The 21,220-nt window shown below is 30.0% G+C and overlaps 3 protein-coding genes across 6 annotated transcripts in view; 2 read left to right on the top strand and 1 right to left on the bottom strand.

Moving 5' to 3' along the window:
- Window positions 1-1,435: 1,435 nt before the first annotated feature.
- On the top strand, window positions 1,436-8,242 carry fs(1)M3 (female sterile (1) M3). The gene is made up of 9 exons (XM_070644754.1): window positions 1,436-1,455; window positions 1,825-1,926; window positions 2,008-2,101; window positions 2,167-2,599; window positions 2,655-2,935; window positions 3,003-3,436; window positions 3,509-3,818; window positions 3,944-6,227; window positions 6,397-8,242. The coding sequence occupies exons 2-9, from the start codon at window positions 1,879-1,881 to the stop codon at window positions 8,240-8,242; spliced, it is 5,730 nt and encodes a 1,909-aa protein (XP_070500855.1). The 5' UTR covers window positions 1,436-1,455; window positions 1,825-1,878.
- A 554-nt stretch (window positions 8,243-8,796) lies between these two features.
- Window positions 8,797-11,957, bottom strand: hpo (serine/threonine-protein kinase hippo). Its single transcript, XM_070644826.1, has 6 exons — window positions 11,774-11,957; window positions 11,459-11,585; window positions 11,251-11,385; window positions 10,914-11,185; window positions 9,820-10,852; window positions 8,797-9,561 (listed from the first exon to the last, which is right to left on the bottom strand). Exons 1-6 carry the CDS (start codon window positions 11,794-11,796, stop codon window positions 9,391-9,393), a joined length of 1,761 nt encoding a protein of 586 aa, XP_070500927.1. The 5' UTR covers window positions 11,797-11,957; the 3' UTR covers window positions 8,797-9,390.
- Window positions 11,958-13,377: 1,420 nt separating this feature from the next.
- yki (Transcriptional coactivator yki) overlaps window positions 13,378-21,220 on the top strand; it is a 31,236-nt gene continuing 23,393 nt past the window's right edge. For 2 of the 4 annotated variants that reach the window (XM_070644791.1, XM_070644789.1), the window contains exon 1: window positions 13,379-14,993. In XM_070644791.1, the coding sequence (XP_070500892.1) occupies window positions 14,161-14,993 (833 nt within the window). In that variant the 5' untranslated portion in view covers window positions 13,379-14,160. Of the gene's footprint in view, window positions 14,994-21,220 lie in introns of all 4 variants that reach the window. The other 2 variants (XM_070644790.1, XM_070644792.1) reach the window with 2 other exon arrangements.

Below are 21,220 nucleotides of genomic sequence, written 5' to 3'. Positions count from 1 at the left end.
CCACTACTCGACATTTCTTTTATCACAAGAAGATATTAATGATTTTTATATGCATATAATTGTCGAACAAGTACAAATTTCACCCCAAATAATGTTGTGAATTATATGTAGAATTAACCATTACAATTCCATATCGAATTTGGGACATTTCTACATTTCAAATGTGATTTTTTTTGTGTGAAAAACATTTTAAATTGAAAAATGAAGATAAAAAAAACTTGAAAATTTTACACCGATGTCAATCATTTGCTATGTTATGCAAATAATAGAAAAAAAGACATAATGTTGATGATTGGGAAATGGAAATTTCACACATAAAAAAAAACTTGTGACGATAGAAGAAACATCATGAAGAGCATAAATAATCAAAATTTAAAGTAATGTTGATGAGTAAAAGGTGATTAAAGGGTTTGAACGCATTTTTGTTGTTGACATTCACCAAAACAACATGAACAAGATGAAAATGTGAATTGAGAATTTCAATGAAATTGAAAATTTTTTGAACGGTTTTGAGAATTTTGAAAATTTTTTGTAAAGTTTAACGTTTTTGTAAATTTTGAAAATTTCAACGGTTTTGCAAATTTTGAAATTTTTTAACGGTTTTGTAAATTTTGAAAATTTTAACGGTTTTGTAAAAATTGAAAATTTTAACGATTTTGTAAATTTTGAAAATTGAATCGGTTTTGTAAATTTTAGCCAAGACACTTCTTGATAAATTCAAATTTTAAAATTAACGACTTTTTCAAATTTTCTCATTTTTAATTGATTACTGAATTCCCGCCAAAAGTACAAAATGCCTTTAAATCCTCATTTTCTCGTTCAAACGCTCTTAAAAAATTGTACAATAGTACTCAACTAAAATAGAATAAAACTCAATATAAGTGTATTTGACTCTAAAGTGTTTATTTTGGTCATTTTTCATTTATTTTTTTAATCCATCATTTTAAAAGCATGGACATGCACACAAAATTCACTTATTGTGCGGTTTTTATTTATCTTCAATTTAAAATTCATCGCTTTAATCAAATAAGATAAAAGTGTGTCAGAAAGAATATAAATGAATTAGTTTTAAAAACACATGCATTTGGAGATGTGAAGGCATCAAGGGGGTGAACATGAATATGCTTAAAACCACCTGATGACATCCAGCAAGACAAGAAAATAATATTTTTCATTAATATTTGATACATTTTGATGAAGTACATTGTTAAGGAGCACGCGACATACACACTTCTCGTATAATCATCATTCGACGGCATTCGACATAAAAAACTACTTTTAAGCTGCACAAAGAGATCAAAAATGTTTGTGTCTAAAAATCGCAAAAAAATGGCTCATTTCAATTATGATTATGAACATCCTTAACGTTAGTTGAAAAGAACACACAGTAAAATCAATAAATGTCATTGCATTTTAAGAGTCTACTGTTGACAATGCCATATATAAGAACATCAAGTAGGACGACTGAATGTAAAAAGATGAGAATGTACTGTTCATACACACTTTGTGGATTAATGTTTATTATTTTGAAGGCACTATGCACTTTCTTTGTTCTTTGTTTCATATTACTCGTTGGATGAAGAAGATAGCATAATAGACAATGACATGTATTTCTTTGTAGAATAACTCATTAAATGTAAAAACTGATTTTCAACGGACTTTTAAAATTTAAATTGAACTAATTTTGAGTCTTTTGAAAATATTTAAATAATTTTTGTCCGTTAAATTTTTTTCTCAACTTTTTGTTGATTTTTCTTTGCAAAATTTTTTCATCCTCAAAAAAGTTGATTTTATTTAATTTTATCACGTATTATATTTTATTAGTGCTATTAAAGTTGTGCATGTGTACAAGAAATGTAATGTAATTGAAGTGAAATCATGTATATAAAGCAGTTTTGTATTATTTTAGTTTTCTTCTGTTTGAAGGTAAATAAGATTAAGTTTAGTGCTCAAATTAAATGATAAATTAAATTAACATGCTTATATGTCATTTGATATCGTCCATAGAATTATGCAGAAGAACAAGCAGGTACTGTAGGTGAATATTTAAATAGGAAAATTGAGGTTATTAATACAAAAACAACAGAACTAATAGAGCATGGTAAGGACACTAATTCTCTTAACAGATACACTTCCCATTGTATTATACAACATTGTATTTGATAGATGTAATTAAGCTGAAAGAGCCGCCGGCATCTCTAGGATGTGATAATACAAAAGGAGACAAAATCAAAATTATACGAGACATTGACGGCTATTTCTTCTTCCTGAATTTCAATGAATTACTTGCAATCAAAGTGAATGAAGAGAATGTTGCTGAATATTATAAAATAGGAACGTTATTGGATATTGAAGAAAATGATCCAATCATTGATATTCAAATGGAAAGATGGAAGAACTTTTACATGATTGTAATCCATCAATCATCAAAATTAAAGATATATCTAGTTAAATTTGATATAACCGATAGTCCTGATATCAATCACATCCAGAAAATGAACATAGAATTGTTAACTGATAAATTCAAGGTATTCAAGAAAGGAAATGATGTACATATGGTGATTTATCATATAAATGAGAATACAGAGAATGAAATGATGTAAGTTCTATGTCATCCTGTTCCTTTATCAGCTAAACATACTCTTTTTCTTTAGATTTTATACATGGCACAATTCGTATTTCTCGAAAGAATCAACAGAACAAACAGAATTGCCAAATAAAAGCAACTTATTTGTATTCAATGAAAGTGCCAACGAAACAATAATATTGTCAATTGGCTATGGATCCGGAAATCAGTCAACACAAGTAACTACTTTTCGGCATGATAAACAAGCAAATCGCTGGAAGAAACCCCAAAAAATGCAATTTAAGAAGGATTATATCGAGCACTTTTCCATTCATGATAAATTATATCTTATTGGATGTGCCACAGACTGTAAGTTCCCATCCTTTTTTATTTGTTCCACATTTTATGTTATAATAAATTAAACTTCTTTATGCAGCATTCTGTGCAATCTACAAATGGAGTGGATCACATTTTCAACGACATCTGAAAATATCAAGTAGTGTCTTTGAGATAATAAAATCCATTTATTCACGACACAACATCATCATAATTGAGAATTTTCAGAATAAGCTCTCATTGTATTCACGTAGTAATATAATTGGTATTAAAGCAGGATTAGTACGTTCAAAAACCGATGACATATCCGAATATACGCTTTACAAGTCAAGAGAAGGACATTTGTATTTTGTTGAAATAGCTAAGAATGAAACATCAATGCGTGCTAGATTCTATGAAATGTCAATAATTGAGGTTGCTGATGTGAAAGGAGTAAGATCTGAAGAAAAGGACATTGATCCCATAGAATGTGTAATGCAACTTAAGGCTTCAATGAAGAATCGAGTTGGTGGAATTAAGTCGTCCGAACGCAATGTAAGTAATTAGTAATTTATGTCGTGCTGTTTGTGGAGAATGCAGATTTAATACAATTTGAATATTTTTCAGGCAAAACGACTAATTGAGAATCCTGGACAACTGGATATCAACAGCAAGAAGTTCATCAATGCAAAATATGTTAATCTCAAAGATGTAGTTGTTGGATCCTTGAAAATGCCGTACAATGTGAGCGTGATGACAAAAGACCTGATGGAGAATATCATAAGCTCAAACGTGCAGTTGGAGCAAATTAAACAAAGTTTGGGTGACGGCTCAACATGGAAAGCTTATGAACGAGCACAAGAAGCATTCGAGAATGAGTTCAAAACCATAAATGTGAACAATCTGGTCTATAATGGAAATCAACCTATATTTAAAGGTATGTGAATTCGTCCTGAGATTAAATAAATCGTTGGATTTATTTTTAATCCTTGGATTTATTTAATCCTGGTTTAAATTCTTGGATTGCAATTAACCCATTTTTGAAACATCTCATCTTTCCAGGAATGGTAAGGAAGTCTCAGCCAATATTAATATTCACCGATCAAGTTCGATTGAGTAACATCAGTGCTAATAAGTTAGACATAAAGTCAAACAGAATCAATCTTATTCCATTGAATAAATTATTGAATGCGACAATAACAAAGTCAGTAAAAGGAACAAAAAATCTACAGACATTAAGAATTGATGAAACACAAATAACAGAAATGATGAATAATGTTCCATTAACATTCCTGAATTCAACGGAAAATAAATTGAAGCAATCAAGGAAAATCAACTTTAATGGTGATATCAATGTTGAGCATTTGAGAGTTAAAATGCTTAATGGATTTGATGTCACAAAATTGATGAATGATTTGTATTTGAAGGATAAAAGAACAAACATCAAAGGAGATTTATTTATCAGAAGCTTATTTAATGTTGAAAATTTGATTGCAAACCACATAAAGTCAATTCCAGTCAATAACTTTATGACAACATCTACAGATCAAGAAATTCTGTCAGATACTTTAATATCCAAGTTTCATGCAAGCGTTATTAAAGCTAATACAGTCAATACTGATGATACATCAAATTATGCATTAATTAATGCACAAAATTTCATTGAAATTCCAACAAAGTTCATGTTTTTGAATGTCAAAGAGAATTTGAATATTAAGGACGGTGATGTTGATGTGAAGGAAATACAACATTTTATACATCTAATTAAGCGTCATGTGATAGGAACTGAGTCATCTGATTTAGCTCAAATTTATAATGGAAAAGTTGTGATTCAAGGCACATTGACACTTAATAACATGAACATATTCTCACCAAAAACTAGAATTTTTGTGAATGATATGGCAGTTCCGCAAAATATCACTGATAATTATTGGACTAAAAGCACAAAGCAGGAAATTTATGTCGACAATTTTGTCATCACCAATAATGCTGTTATGAATGGAATCATCACAAAAAGTTTAAATAATCATCCAGTGATTAATTATCTTCGAATTGACAATAATGAGTACCAAGGAGATGCTCGACTACGATTTGAAAATGCAATTATTGAAGGTGAAGTTCAAGGACATCCGAAAAATTTCCCATCTTTATTGCTACAATTGAGTCAGAATGTAATTCCACTTAATGGACCGCCAATGACTGTTTCAAGTCCAATAGAATTCCGCAATAAGCTGATTGTAAGGAAGTTATACACTGGTTCTATTAATGGAATTACCGCTGATACTTTGGTCCACAAACATCTTCAATTGATTCTTTTTGAAGCACCAAAAGTTGTTGAGAATTTAAATGTCAATAATCTCATAGTCGATAGCAGCATATCCATCACAAATTACAATAATGTAAATCTTCCGAAATTCTTAAATGACGCAATACGTATAGACATGCCAATTCTACTTGATTCCCTCAATATGAAGTCATTCACTGCATACAACTTGACTGTGGTTGATTTAGAGCAGCACAACCTTAATGCAATGATAAGAAATCTTGTAGAGGAACTAGATTTTAATAAGGAGTCAAATAAGGCAAAGAGAAGCATAAGAATTCATGGAGATGCTACATTTAATGCCAATATTTTCATTGATCTGCTCAACACCAAAATGGACTTTAATGAATTTGTGAATCTGCTAGCTTTAAATGTTCCGGAACCACAAGAAATTGGTGGAAAGAAAATATTCCAAAAAGGATTAATAGTCGATAATTTGGACTCAAAAAGCATCAATGAATTCTCAACAGATCGTTTGCTACACTCATCGTTATGTCGAGGTGATAAGCAGACAATTCAAGGACAAATTTTTGTAAAGAATTTAAGAGTTAATGAATTGCACACAAATAAGTTAAATGAAATTTTATGGAATCAGCTGATTGATAAGGAGAAGCTTAATTTACCATTGAGGATTAACATTGATTTGGATGAAATTGAAACTGAGGATTTATACACAAATTCACATTCATCAGATTTTAATGAAATGTTGAGAATTATTAAATTTCCACAAAGAAGAAGCTGGAATTCAATAACAACGTTAAAAGGCTCAGATATTCTTTTTGGAACTGACACATATTTAGATACATTGATTAATGATGGTGTTGTGAAAAGTGCTCCGCAAGAAATATTGGAACAAGTTGAAATCGAGAATCCATTCTATATGAGAAATGTGAAGAAAAGGGATTATTTCATAACAACGAGAACGAAAACCATTGATATTAAATTTCTGAATGAAGACTCCGTCAAGGACAACTCACCGAACGAAATAATTCGTGGAAGAAAGACTGTAATTAATGGATATAGGTAAATAATCAAAGAAATTTTCAACGACTTTTTAAAATTTGAATTTTTAACGACTATATAAAATTCAAAATTTGAATCGGTTAAAATATTGAATTTTTAAAAACCGTTTAAAATTCAAATTTTTGAAATCCGTTAAAACTTAATTTTCATTCATTTATTAATTTTATAGGTTTGATGCCAACAACCTGATAATTGGTCACCAATGCAACTTCTATTCAACTTATATCAATAATGTGAACGTAATGGAATTAAATAAAACAATTTGTCGACGCGGTGAAAGCTTAAATTCCCACAAGAGATTTGCTAATTTAGAAGTGGATGAATTGTACATGCAAAGTGGATTATTGAATGGCGTGGCGCTTCCGAGTATTTTTCAAATTACCCACGATAATATTAGATTACCAGAGCTGAATTTCGATTATCTAGAAGTGAATAATTTGAAGACATTTTCATTTAATACATATTCGTTGTTGCTGTTCCTAGAGTCAAGATTAAGGAAGTATGGATCAAAATCTCAAAGCATTAAAAGCTATCTTACTATCAATTCGGTACAATTTGATAATGATACAAGTATTATGGCAATAAACAATGTCAATTTAGATGATGCTGTATATCTTAAATCCGATCAATTACAAATTATTGATGGCCATAAGATTGTTACTGGAAGTGTCATAATCAAAGGACCGGCTCATATTGGTACAATAAATAATGTTGATATAGTCGAATTTCATCGAAATACTGTGGATATCTATCAAGATTATCGATCGAATGTTCCACTTAAATTATCACAAGTTGAGCTTAAGAATGGAATGCATATCACAAAGAATATAAATGATCGGAATATTGATGAATTACTCTCTTCAAATGCTCATAGTCCTAAACTTAATGACCTTATGACATTGATTGCAAATGTTACTAAACAAATCACAGACATCGATCATGAAAAATCATCAAAACGGAAGAAAAAGAGGATGCTATACATAGATGTTGATGAGAATATTGATTTTCAATTTAAAACACCGAGAAGTAATGATGGAAATGAGTGTTCTGTACGAAATGAGATTGACTTTAAGCCATATTCTAAAGGAGTTATAATAACACAACGATCTGAGTTGGAAATGTCTGTCGATTTACCATCCGTCAAGTTTAAATTGAATCCTAATTTTGAATGTGATGGAAGTGATGTGAGCAGTCGAAAGCTTGATTTATGGTGGAACTATCCAAATGATAAGGAACGATCTGAAAATACATTCTTTAGAAATTTCACATTTGAAAAGACAGTGACGGACGTAAAGTTTATGGAATCAGCTGATAACAAATTTATATTGATTGCCGTTGCACTTCAGAATAATGGAACATCTGAAATTCTATTTTTAAGGCTTGATAAAGCTACAGATGAACTCATACCACATTCACCGACAATTGTTAATTTTTATGAGACATCCAAAATAGCATTTGTTGAATCGAGTGATAAAATTAATTATTTAGTCGTATCATCATACCAAAAGGATACAGAAAAGGACAAAGTTTTCATCTACAGATTTGACTCATCACAAGGTCTATTTGTGGAGTCACAAAAGCCATTTACTGGTGGTAATTTTGATATAATTCTTGGAATTAATGTAAGAACTTTGGCTGGATTTAGAGGACGTACATTCATCATATTTGCAAAAACAAATGGAAAACAAGTCCGAATATATCAGAAGAAGGATGAAACCGGTGAATTTATTTTCCATAAAATGATTGATGACTTTAAAGATAATATTGTGGAAGTTCTAGTGCTTTATATCAATGAGAAGCCTTTCATCATTGTCAGTCAAAAATCAGGTCTATTCTGTCTGTATGAATGGCGTGGAATTGAAAGTTGGAAGAGTAAATCATGTGGACGATTTGAAAATATCCAACAAATGAAATCGTTTGAGTATCTTAATAGACAGCATCTGTTTTTGGCATCGATTGCTCAAAATTCAGCACCGTCAATTAATGCATTAACTATTTATAGTCAAGGAAATTAATGTCTAGATGTTATTATTATTAGCATAAAAGTCTGCTAAGTCTTCATATTTAAAAAATTTATTGTAAGGATGTTAAAAATAAAGTTGAAAATTGAGAAATAATTTTCTAATAATTAGGAAGTAAAAAATGATTTTTTGTTGTTTTGTGGCTTGTTCCTTAGCCCATTATTAAGGAAAAATGCAGTGACATGTTTAAAATGTGATTAGATTAAACATTGGAATTAAATTAATCCGAAGATTAAACATTGAACTGAAACAATGGGTTAAAATAACTTACTTACATCGCTGGTTGTACAGATCAATTGTGATCCATGACATCCCTCAGACGTCATCTGAATCTCCCTTCCATCTGTCAACTACCGATACCAAATGCCATTCTACTTCTATTAACAGAACTTGATAAAACATTGGATTTAAAATAAATCTCAGGATTAAACATTGGATTAACATAAACCTAATCCTAAAACATTGAATCGAGTTTTAAAGGACTAAGATTGAATGGAAGTAAAACATCAAATTTTTTAATTAAATCGGGGGAAAAAAATCTTGCAACATTTTGTTCCATTTTTATTTAAATGTCTAATAAGGAAGAAAATCTTCTGGGTTTCTTTTTGGATATCTTTTGTTCCGGTTGTTAATACAAATTCTTCATATGTGTTTTTTTAATGTGTATAAAAATACCTTTACTGATTCTCATCTCTTTTTTTCATCATGCATGTACGGTCAATGAATCAGCATAATCATCATAATGTTCTATAGTTACAATAGTCTTCTAAAGTGCAATCATTTCAAATTTTACAAGTCTTTGTGAATTTAATTCATGCTTTATTTTTTAAATAAAAACAAAATTCATTTTTTTCTGAGAGAATGACGTGATTGAGAATTAAAAAAATTTATTAGTACTAATCATTATATGCTTAGGTTCGATCACGAGAAGAAATTAAAAAATATACGAGGATATAGAGAAGAATAAATACGAGAGTCGTCAGAAAAAATGAAACAATATTTCATTAATTAAAATATCAAGGAAAAAAGTATTTTTTTTTTTTGCTAACTTAAAAGCGCTTTTGATTAAAATATCAGAAAATGGCAAAAATATGTGTAAAAAGCCATTAATGCACCAAACATTTTTTTTAATGCTATTAATTTTAAAATTCCTCAATCTTTTGCTTTCGCTTTTGTTGCTTCGCTTCAATAGCTTCAATAATTGGCTTTCGCTTTGCCTTGTAACGTTTCTTCGTCTCCTCGAACTCTTTATCCATTTCCTTATCAAGGCTTGCTAGTCTTTGTTCCAGTTCTTCATAACTTAAAAACTTTAACTGAAATGTCATGCAAGAATAGGTTATTTAATTAGAATTTTCATAAAATTGGGACAATTAAGGGTCGATTTGGATATTTAAATGCCTACAGAAAATAAAGCATTTAAAAAATTAACGGAAAATAAATTTTTAAAAAATAACCGTCAAAAAATATTTGAATTTTACGTAAACGTAACAATTCCTTGCGTAATTTTAAGTAACGTAGCAGCCTTTAAACAGTCCACAAACGACCCCAACTTTATCTCAATACCAACTTACAAACTCAAAATCACTATCCAACGCATTCATTCTTTGATATTTCAACAAATTATCAGCTTGCTGTTGTTGCTGCTGAAATTGCTGTTGCTGAATCTGATGCTGTAAATTTTCACTAATTTCAGACGGAATCGGCGCCGATGCGATCGGAATTTGAGCATGAGAATTTAGTATATGCTGTTGTTGTTGTTGATATATTTGCTGATGATCAATTTCAGGTGCTGCTGCTGGTAAAGCAATCATCATTTGTTCTTGAATCTGTTGTGGAGTGTTTTTGGCTGGCACTTGCATTTTGGGTACTTCGTGATTATTAACGTCTTCTTTGATAAAATTGCTAGTACATAACAAATTTCCTTCTGCTTCCTTCTTATCAAAATGATCTAAAAACAATGGACGATATTTTGGTTTGTCTGGATTCGTATCATGTCGCTTCATTGTTGATTCTTCTGAATCGGAATTAATAACCATAGTTCCTAAATTTGATTGCAATTCAATCATGGTTCCATTATCCGGCACTAATGTTCCACAGTCAGTATGAGCGATCATTGTTAATTCGTCGTCTTTTGATGGAACTAATGTTCCGCAGTCGGGAAATTCTTTCATTGTACCTGAATTATCCTCATCGGAATCATCATTATGACTTTGTTGTAATTGCTTATTAGCTTGTTGAATTGCCGCTGCACGAGTATAGCTTTGATTCTCACGTGTTTCTTTGGCTTCTGCAATCATTAGACTTAGAATACTGTTTGGTTTCGCATTACGAATAAATTCATGCTGAAGTAAATCGGTTGCAGTAGCACGTTCTTCAGGATTTTTGACTAAACATAGACTAACAAAATCAATGAATTCTGGTGACCAACGATCAGGTTCACGGAAAGATGGTGGCGGTTTTGTTGGAATCATAAAAATTGCTCTCATTGGATGAATTTCGCCATATGGTGGCTTTCCTTCAGCCATTTCGAGTGCTGTAATTCCCAGAGACCAAATGTCTGCAACACAATCATATCCAATTTCTTCAATCACTTCAGGCGCCATCCTAATAAATAATTAATATGATAAATACTGTTTATTTACTTAATAAATAATGAATGTATTACCAAAACGGTGTTCCTATAACTGTATTTCTCTTTGCCATTGTGTCTGTTAGTTGTCCGGCTACACCGAAATCGGCCAGCTTTGCATGACCTTCAGAATTTAATAGAATATTACCCGCCTTAATATCTCGATGAATTTTCCTACGAAGATGTAAATATTCTAATCCTTTCAACGTATCACTCAGTATTGTCGCAATTTCATCCTCTGTTAATGTTTTCTTTCGTAATCTCATAATGTCACTCACAGAACCGGCTCCACAATATTCCATAACAATCTAATACATGAAAATTTTTAATTTTAACCATTCATCCATGAATTAGAGTGAGTTTCGCAACTTACCCACAAGTCAGTATTTTTAAAATAACTTCCATAATATTTAACTACGTATGGCGAATCGCATTGCTGCATAATCGAGATTTCTTTGATTATTTCCTGCAAGTCTGTATCTACTGGAACTTGCTTTATGGCTAGAATCTAAAATAAAACAAATATATACAGCATATAGCCTATGTATGAGTAAATTCCAAGCATTTGATTGTTATCTTACTTGATCACTTTCTTTGTGTAAGGCTTTGTAGACTGATCCATAACTTCCTTCGCCAAGTTTGCATATAATATCAAAAACTTCTTCCGGTTGTCTCGTAAGACTTTCCTCTGATAATTTTTTTAGTGATCTGAAATTCATCATCAAATATCAATCGTACAGACTGTATGATAATAATGCATAAATAAACAGCTTAAACGTAAAATTTCTCTATAAATAAATGATAATCCCGTTAAAGGAGAAAGAAACAACCTTGAAATTACACATTTTTTTTTGTATTTCCAATATTCCTTCTTTCACAAATTAAAATTTACGTACCTTTTATTGTTATTGTTTGACATTTTTTACAAATCAACTAATTTACAACGGAAAATACATCAAAACTTGAACTAAATTATATTGCTTTGTCCTTCTATTATAATATTATGTTTATTAACAGGCAAATTATGTCCTTTTATCAGTTAAAATCAATTAAATTGCAAGAAAAATTTTAATTCTGAGTAAGTTGAGATGTATTACAAAGCAATTTTTATAGTCGCAGCGTGCTTTTCACTTGCGAATCTTTTGAGTTTTATTTTGGATTTGCACAATTTGTTTTTCTAAAATTTTGTGGAACAAAGCATTAAAATAAGATATTTTGTGAATACAATCGATTGGTCTTGTAGTTTATTGTAATATGCAGTTGACGGAATTGGAATTAATTGAGGGATTGCTGAGAAAATCATCAAAAACAATTTATATCGGTAATCAGATTAAAAGATTTGATAACTCAAAAACTAGACATTATGGAGACTCAAGGCTTTTATCAATCAATTGATGCCTTTTCAAAGAAGAGCTGTGACTATTTTGAGCAAGGTAAGAACAGACATTGATGTTAAAAATTCAAAAAATCGTAAATTTAGATGAAATTTTTCAATTTTTCACGCTTTTATTAAACTTGTTGATTAGTTTTGTTGCTATTGACAATTTTTAATGGAACTGATCTAGATAATCTTATAAATCAAGATCAAAACGACAAATCCAACGGACTTTTGATGTTGCGGTGTGAATATGCACGCAAAATCATTCAGTCTTTGCATTATTTTTAATTTTCCAACAGCCGTTTGGAACTGACGAATCACCTACAGTACTACTCATCCTTTTTATGTTGACATATAAAGCTATTTTAAAAATTTATGACTAGATTTATGTTTTATAGTCAGCATTTTTTATTGGATGTTATTGATTGGTTTTCAATCAGAATTAGTTTAAATCAATAGCTTTAACTCGTTATTCAGTCTAATAAGACTTGATTCTTATTAGAAGTTTTGACATTCTAATTGTCTCAACAGTACCATGTGATTGAAATCTTTATTTTAAAAATGATTTAAATTAATAAATTAACGATGATTTTAAATTTAAATTTTCAATTTCACTGCTTTTGGGGAGTTCTGTTTGAATTTTAAAACTTTTATTGTAATAATTTAAATAAATTTAACAAAGAAATAATAGAAAATTGCTGTTAAGTAAGCTTTCATTCAGATATTCTTTCTATAAATTAGTTTGCTATAAAAATTTTGATAAAAGCTTCAAAATCAACATTGAATTGTAAATTTTCACAAAATCTAACATAAATCCACTAAAAATCATACAAAAGTCAATAAGTTACATAACATTCCATTCAATAAATACAGAAAATAGAGCAGACATGACAATAACAAAGAGATTTTTATAGGAAGATCAGGTAAAGTTATGGAGAAACCATAAAAACAATGTTGGAGCTTATAACAAAAACAGAGACGTTGTTACGAACATTTCAAGTATATAGCATGAATTGCACAACAATATATGCTACGCCCTTGTCTTTCTCTCATTCTTTTTTTGAATGAATTCCGACAGTGATCAACTTGTTTAGTTTAGAGATGACTGCAAAAGTGGAAAGATCACTTGCTCATAACTCTTTTCTTAATTTTTTTAATTAATTAATAATTTTTTTAGTAGTTTTAAAATAACAAGAAATTAAATTCATATTTTAGTGAATTTTGTGCCTTTTTCGTATAAAAAAAAAGAGATAAAATCGCGATTTATAAAAAAAGTAAATAAAATGTTTAAAAGATAATCAAAGGAACCTTAAAGTGCAATTATTTTTCATAGTACAGAAAAGTTGATATTTTTGAATATTTTGTAATTACAAAGATATTGTGGAAAGAAAAAAAAAGTTTTTATTTGTAAAAAAAGAGTTTATTAATTAAACTACATAAAAAAAATCAAATATAAAAATTTTTAAAACACGAGAGTGTATAGGTTCATACAGTACATATATTAAATTTATATATATATATTTCTTTAACAAAAAAAAAAGAAGAGAAAAAAATAACACATAAGAAAGTGTATAGGAATTAATAAATGAATAAATGAATACACTTGAAAGCTAAAAAAAATTATACACACCAAACCAGTCTTCTTTATATGTTTCTCGCTTTAGAAGAAAAAAAGGCTACGAATGAGAAAAAAATTAAGAAGTTAAGTTTAAAAAAAGATCGAATAATAAGAAAAAAAGAGAAGGAGAAAAAAAATATAAGATATATAAGAAGAGAATAACGAGAGAAGACAAGATACAAGAAAGAAATTAAGGAAAAAAAAGAAGAAGAATCATCATTATAATATAAAACGATATATAAGAAATAGAAGAGAAGAGACAGTATAATAATAATAAGAAGATAAAAATGGCCTTTAACAATACGAGCAGTGCTCAGTCACAACAAACAAATCAGCTACAGCAAGGTGCCAATGATGATGATGCATTACAGCAACAGCAGAAGAAAAATAATCTCATTATATTGGTTGATAAAGATTCAAATGACAAATTGGATGAATTGTTTGAGAAAACATTAAACAATACAACGTCACTTCATAAGCCATATAAGATGCGGAAGCTACCTGCATCGTTCTTTAAGCCACCATCATCCGGATCAAAATCACCGTCTGTATCACATTCACGTGAGAATTCAGCAGATTCAGCATTTGGCTCTGGTACGACAATATTGGGTGGTAATAGTGTTGCTGGCAACCAAAACAATAATTCTGCTCATCAAACGACAATAACACCCGCATCAGCCATCGCAAATGGCCTTGCAATACATCATTCACGTGCACACAGCAGTCCCGCTAGTTTGGGCAAATTGCCGTTGAATATTAATATTAATTTGAGTGCCTTAAATCTTGGAACCGTAACGCCAACAAACAGTAGCCCCAGTCCAAATCATTCATCAACAAATATCAGTAACAATAACAATTCCAATAAGACGACACTTGCAAGTGCAGTTAACAGCAATTCTAATGTTGCAACAAATAATATTCTAAATAGCAGCACAGCTACTAATAATCAAAGTAGCACTAATAATAATTTACCACACAATATCTTGGATAAAACATTACATTTGCATAGTCGTGGACGTAGCTACGATGTATCAAATTTACAACATCAATTGCAATTTAGTGAATTGCCACCAGGATGGGAGCAAGCTAAAACACATGACGGAAAGATTTACTACATTAAGTGAGTAATATTTATTTACTTCTCTCTTTGACCATTGGATACTTCCAATTCATATTTTTCTTTCTCCTACTTTGACAAATTTTTATAAATAACTTTTTTCCGTGTTGCAAAAAAAAAAATAGATTTTATTGCCATAAATAACTTGATCGACATCTCGTCATTTTTCTTTAATTTATTTTCCTTCTGTTTTTTTCTTTTTTTGTTTTTGAATGAAATGCTTATATGTATATCATTCACAAGTAAAGTCACACAGTACTCGTAGCACATGATGTCATCATAATTTAAAAGAGTATTCTGACTAATTCCGTTATCACTTGAAAGTTTTTCATTATATTTTTTTTTCTTTCTTCTCTCTTCTTTTTCTTCTTACGCGTGTATCTATCTGAAGTGTACGGAATGTATTATTTTTCCGCAAGCACTTCTGGATAGGAATTTAAATTTTTCCACTTCCTTATCAGTTTTGAGTGTTTAGGATTTTTCTAGTCGATTGATATTGTTTCTATTCAGCGAATTCAGCTAATTTTTTGAGATTTTGAGTTTTGTTCAGCCAATTCAGCTACTTTTTCATCTCTATTCAGCAAATTCAGCTAGTAATCTGAAATTATAGCTTTAATTCAGCTATTTTTAAATTAAGATATTTTTAATTCAGCTAATCTGACTATTATTCAGCTAACCTTCAGTAAATTCAGCTTCTATTCAGCAGACCTTCTGCATAAGAATTAATGAGTCCATGATATTAGGGCTCATTTGCTAGCCCATAGCTGAGTCAATCTCAAAGAATTCCTCAAAAAATATCCATTTTCGAGCGAATTCAAACAAAGCTAACATGAGACTTTTGAACAATATATATATGCAGTGCGTCGCAATTAAAGAAGAAAAAAAAATCTGTAAGGCAATACATGAAAAAAAAAGTCAGTATATGACTAATTATGGCACACTTCTGATTCTCGTAAATCGATTTTTATTGAGAAGCTTGAGAAAGCCAGCAGCACACAGAATGAGAAAAAAGAAAAACTTTTTCCCTCGCGTATTTACTGAAATAGTAAGGAAAGAAAAAAAAATATCGTCTTTTAAATAAAGCGAGCATTGAATTTGAGAAACAGTAAAAAAGAGGAAAAACACTTCTAAAAATAATATTTTGTTTAAAACGCATTTGTACTCCGACGACGATATAGTCGACGACTATAGGCCGCAGTAGCACACATATGTTTTTTGCGCTCGTCTCTGTCTGCTTCAATCGAAAAAAAAGAGAAGGAAAGAAAAAGAGTTTTCATTTTTTTTATATACTTGTGATATACACATATTTACAAAAAAAAAACTTTTATGTGCGATCGTTGTGCGAATAAGCATCATTTGATGTGTGAAAATTCTCAACATCATTTCATCTTTCTCTGTTTTGATTGTTGGGTACTAGTTTATTGGGGATTTTACTAGTTCTTTTCACAAAAATTGGGTTTGTTTGTCTTAAAAATTGTATTGTATAGGCTACAAACATCAAACATTTATCGATTTTCATCGAATTGAGTTAGAAATGCTTAGTTTTGAATTTATTCAGCGGATTCAGCTACTTTTTTCATATTTAATTAATGGAATTCAACATTTATTCAGCAAATAATCACTTCATTCAGCTACTTGTCACTGAATTCAGCTTCTCTTCAGCAAGCTTCTTAGCTTTTACTTTATGAACTCAGCAACTCTTCAGCAAGTTCAGAGAATCCAATTGAATGTTTATTAAGTGCATTAGGATTTGTTTTAGCTTTTATTCAGTTAATGATCATTATATTCTAACATTATTCAGTGAATTCAGCTACTTTTTAGCGAATTTAGTTACTTCTTATCAAGTTCTACATCTAATCCATCAAATAAGCTGCTTATCAACTAATTTAGCTACTTTTTACCAAATCCAGCTACTTTTCCACAAATTCAACTTCTTTTCAGCCCAAAAATTATAAACAAAGTTAGATCCTGACAAAAATTGCAATCAGATCCAGTTTTTCATGAATTCTAATAGTGTTGACCGAAGTAGTCTTTAAAACAAAATTTTCAAGAATATCTCTTAATCTTCATACAAAGCCTTGTTCTAAAGAGTCTAATTGACTCCAATCGACAGACACTGATCATTTTCTTTTGTTCTCACACTTACCACATATATCTGATTACTGGATGTAATAAAGATGTGACTTAATAATCAATTAATTTAAGGGTTATATCATTTGCCCTCATATCAATAGGAAAATTAATGTAGTACATTTATATCGGCCCTTTTATTAAGCTATTATCTAATTCTTTCCTTTCAATAACTTAATCATATTAAGTCATTCATCAATGAAATAATAAAAAGGGTTATCTTTAAATTGTAATAAAAAAAATCCCTCATATAGTCCCACATTGAATGGACGTCCAATTATTATATGGACAATGAATGGGTGAAACAATGAAATATTTATCACTTAATAAAGACTAATTGTCTATTATGTTAACGTCGTAATGTCGCCGTCGAGTGTCGTCTTGCTTCTCTGATTTTTATTACTTTTCCATTCTTTCTGTGTATCTTAATTTGTAGTAAGTTATCAAGCCATCATTCTACTAATTGTAGATTGATTAGTTCTCTCTAAAAAGTACCCTACGGAAAATTTTCCCATATTGCTTTGATTTGCTCATTTGCTACGTCACATACGTTGTGTTACATTAGATCGCATGTTTTGTATTGTGCTGTACATGTGACTTTTAACTACAATATATTTGTAAATGATTCTATCAGTAATTTTGTGACTGACTTTTTTTTTATCGACAATTTACATTCTGTGTTGTGCTAATGGACCTTAATTTAGCATTTAAAGAGTCAGTTGATTTCACTTTAGGACAGATCAGTAGGCTTTTTGTAAAAAAATAACGGTCAGTCAATCAATTGGCACACCCTGAAGTGAATATTGTGTAAAATTTCCCCAAGTTTTTTTTATGGGGAATCCACTTTTTTTTATATTCAAAGACACACAGCAGAGAAAAAAAAAAACATTAATGAAATCTAGCACAAGTTCTTCGTACATACGCAAAATGCACAAAAGCAGAAGAAAAACCGGAAGAGTGTATTTAAAAAGCTACTCATTCACTTTTTTTTTTTGTTTCGGGCTTCCGTTGTGAACGTGCAATATAGAAAAAAATAATAGTAAGCAGATTCAATAGCAACAAAGGCAAAAAAATCATATAAAAACTAGTATAGACGTGGTCACTCGTGATCGACGGTAGCGCATTTTACCTGCACAGAAACAGAACATTAGATTCTCGAAAAATTCGAACTCAACTTATTTTGAAATTAAAATTTACGTTACGAAGAAAAGTAAAAGTAAAGGTCAAAAAATTAGAATATTAATTAGTATTATTTGTAGATTAGTAGTTGATCGGCAGATGGACAGACAGACGGACAATAGCGTCTTTTCCCTTTGTAAAAATGCATGAAAAGTCGACATATACAAAACAGTTACACACTTTGATATTTAAATAGCCACGAACTGACAGTGAACGTACGGCTAAAAAACTGCTCAGTTTTTATGTTCTGGTTGGCTTTTGATTTTTAACTTAATTTCATTTTACTTCCTCCACTCACTCATTCACTTATTATACTATAGACACTTCATTTCATTTCTTACAATGACACTTTTCAGTTTTGTGTTCTGTTCTGTTCATTTCTTTTTTCATGGAAGTTGTTAAAGAAAGTATGCAATGATCTCGTAGACATAAAGATCTCATTCATAATGAGATGTCGAGGCTTAACATTATTTACTTGACTGTTCTTGCTTCCTCAATGGGATATCAGAGTTGTTGTATCTGGAAGGAATGTTTGAGTTGGGAGGACTATGGACTGAGTTGTTGTTGAGGATATATGCAAAACAGCTTGGACATTGCTAGTATCAACAAGAACTAGGCATTTTATAGAAGCTTTGGGATCTCTACATTATATTCTATTCTATGCATTCTGAGTCAGTCGTAAGTTCATAAGTTTGTCTAACTTTGACTTACAGGGACAACTAGTTGGTCTAAAGGGAATCGAACTAATGCCATTGAAAGTAGATGACTAATATTTCTGTAATCCGGATTTTCAAGGTATCTGCTTCATTTAGATCAGATTTAAACATCGATCCTGCTTAAGTAGATGAACTGAATCAAGCTCTAACATTGATTTATGTTGAAAAAACAGTTTAAAATTTTGCATTGAACATGATAGGCTTATCTATTCGAGATATTGTTTCCTGATCCCATGTTCTACAAAATTTGATTGACTAAATCTGATTCTATTTCAGAATTCAAAGTTGATCTTCAAAATCTCCAAATGTAGAACAGAACTCGACATAATTCTAACAAGAAGTCATTGAAAACCGATCATAAAAACCCTTTCCGACAGTAGAATCATTCACAAATATTAAGAAATTTAATGGAGATCATAAAACTTACTAGATTCTCAATGACTTCCAAATTAAAACAGCATTAAATGACATAAAAATTCGAACGAAAACGTGCCATAAAAAATGTTTTGTCCCAAAAAAAAAATATCGGCCTAAGTTCAAGAAGAGTAACAAGTATGACATAATAAATTCATTATGTGCGCGTGCAAAAACAGAGAAGTTAAAAAAATTAATGAATTCATTAAAAAGTTTTAAACTTGACGAAATTTAACCGTTAATAATTTTTTGTTGATAAAGTAATGCAACTCATGCAATATCAGTCTATATTGTTTCTCGAAACAAAAAATATGAGTGTTTTGTATCTTGTAAACATGACATTTATTTCAGTCATTAAACCAAACGACTTAAAAGCACTCAACTTACTCCATTTAGTTCTATTCAATGTAATAAATTGTCTATCCATATATAGTGATAAATGCGTGTATATAATATATACTTGATTTTTTTTAATCATCGTCACACTACCGATTCATTCATTACACATTACACATTTCATTCATGAAAAAAACTTCATTATCATTTCATTTTGCAGTTTGTATTTATTTCTCTATATATAAATAATTTTTTTTTTTATTTCTGAATGAAAGCGTTCTGTGTGTGATGAAATCGTTCGTAATCATAAATATGAGCGGATAAGTTAGACGGTCGCTGATATGAAGCGCATATATGCTCTCTTAATGTTATACATTATTTCTCTGAGAGAATTTGAAATTCAATTTTCGAAATTAAGAATTTAAACTTAAAATTTTATAGATGCCTAGTTAGACATGAATTTTAGACTGTAAGTGACAAATTGACTCAATTTGAGTATTCCCCAGTCTAGAAATTAGCTTTAAATCAAATTTTAAAATCTTTGTTTACAAACATTTGAAATTTGAATCTTTTTGTTTTTATAAAATTTCAAGTCAAAACAGACTTTATGATCGTCAAAATATTGATCATCTTACATTAAACAACTACAAAATAATTATTATTCAAGATCCAGACAATATTTGATACCGACAAAGTCATACTTATCACTTTAAGAGCAATAGAGGTTAAGTCAATCTAAAAGTTAATGAAATTTAATCTTTATATTGATCATAAATCAGAATTAAAAGTCTACTAAGCTACTATTTAGCAAATTACCTCCCTTATATGCAACATTAGTCAAATGAGTAACTGAAAATCCGCTTTCTTTTCAAAGAATTAAGCTTTATTACTCTAATTTAATATGTAAAGTTAGATCTAATTTCATAGTAACCAAACCAGACAACAGATGTGATCATAATGATTCATACATTTTGCAAAAAATTAAGCTAAAAACGAGTACGAAAAGAAAGAAAACACTTATTTACGACTAACAACAAGTATGAGCAATAAACCGGATGTTTGAAATTAGATATGACCTTTTGTGAATTTATTAATACACTTTTGCTCACTTTTGAAGATGAAAAAGAGAAGCGAAGAAGTGATTGAAATAGCACAGAAAGAAAAAATAAAACCTTTTCATGTACGCATTGTATGTCTTCTTGTGGATAAAGTTGCTTCGTTCCGATCTTCTCGTTCAATTATTTTAATCTTTGGTCTTCAATTACTATATCGCGGCTTCAACATCTCATTTGATATTTTCATTCATTTATAATAGATAATTTTCCTCTGCTATTGAGGAATAGAATGTAAAGCAGAACAAAAATCATGCAAAAATTCTATTCAAGAAAATTAGAATATAAAAAAAGGAGATTAAAATGAGATTGGTATAAAGGCATTGATGTATATTGTGGTTTC

Source organism: Chironomus tepperi, unplaced genomic scaffold, assembly GCF_022539635.2.
Source record: "Chironomus tepperi strain 1889 unplaced genomic scaffold, CSIRO-AGI_Ctep_v1 contig_346, whole genome shotgun sequence".
NCBI lineage: Eukaryota > Metazoa > Arthropoda > Insecta > Diptera > Chironomidae > Chironomus > Chironomus tepperi.
The sequence above is the reverse complement of the archived record's forward strand: the minus strand, read 5'-3'. Positions and strand labels throughout refer to the sequence as shown.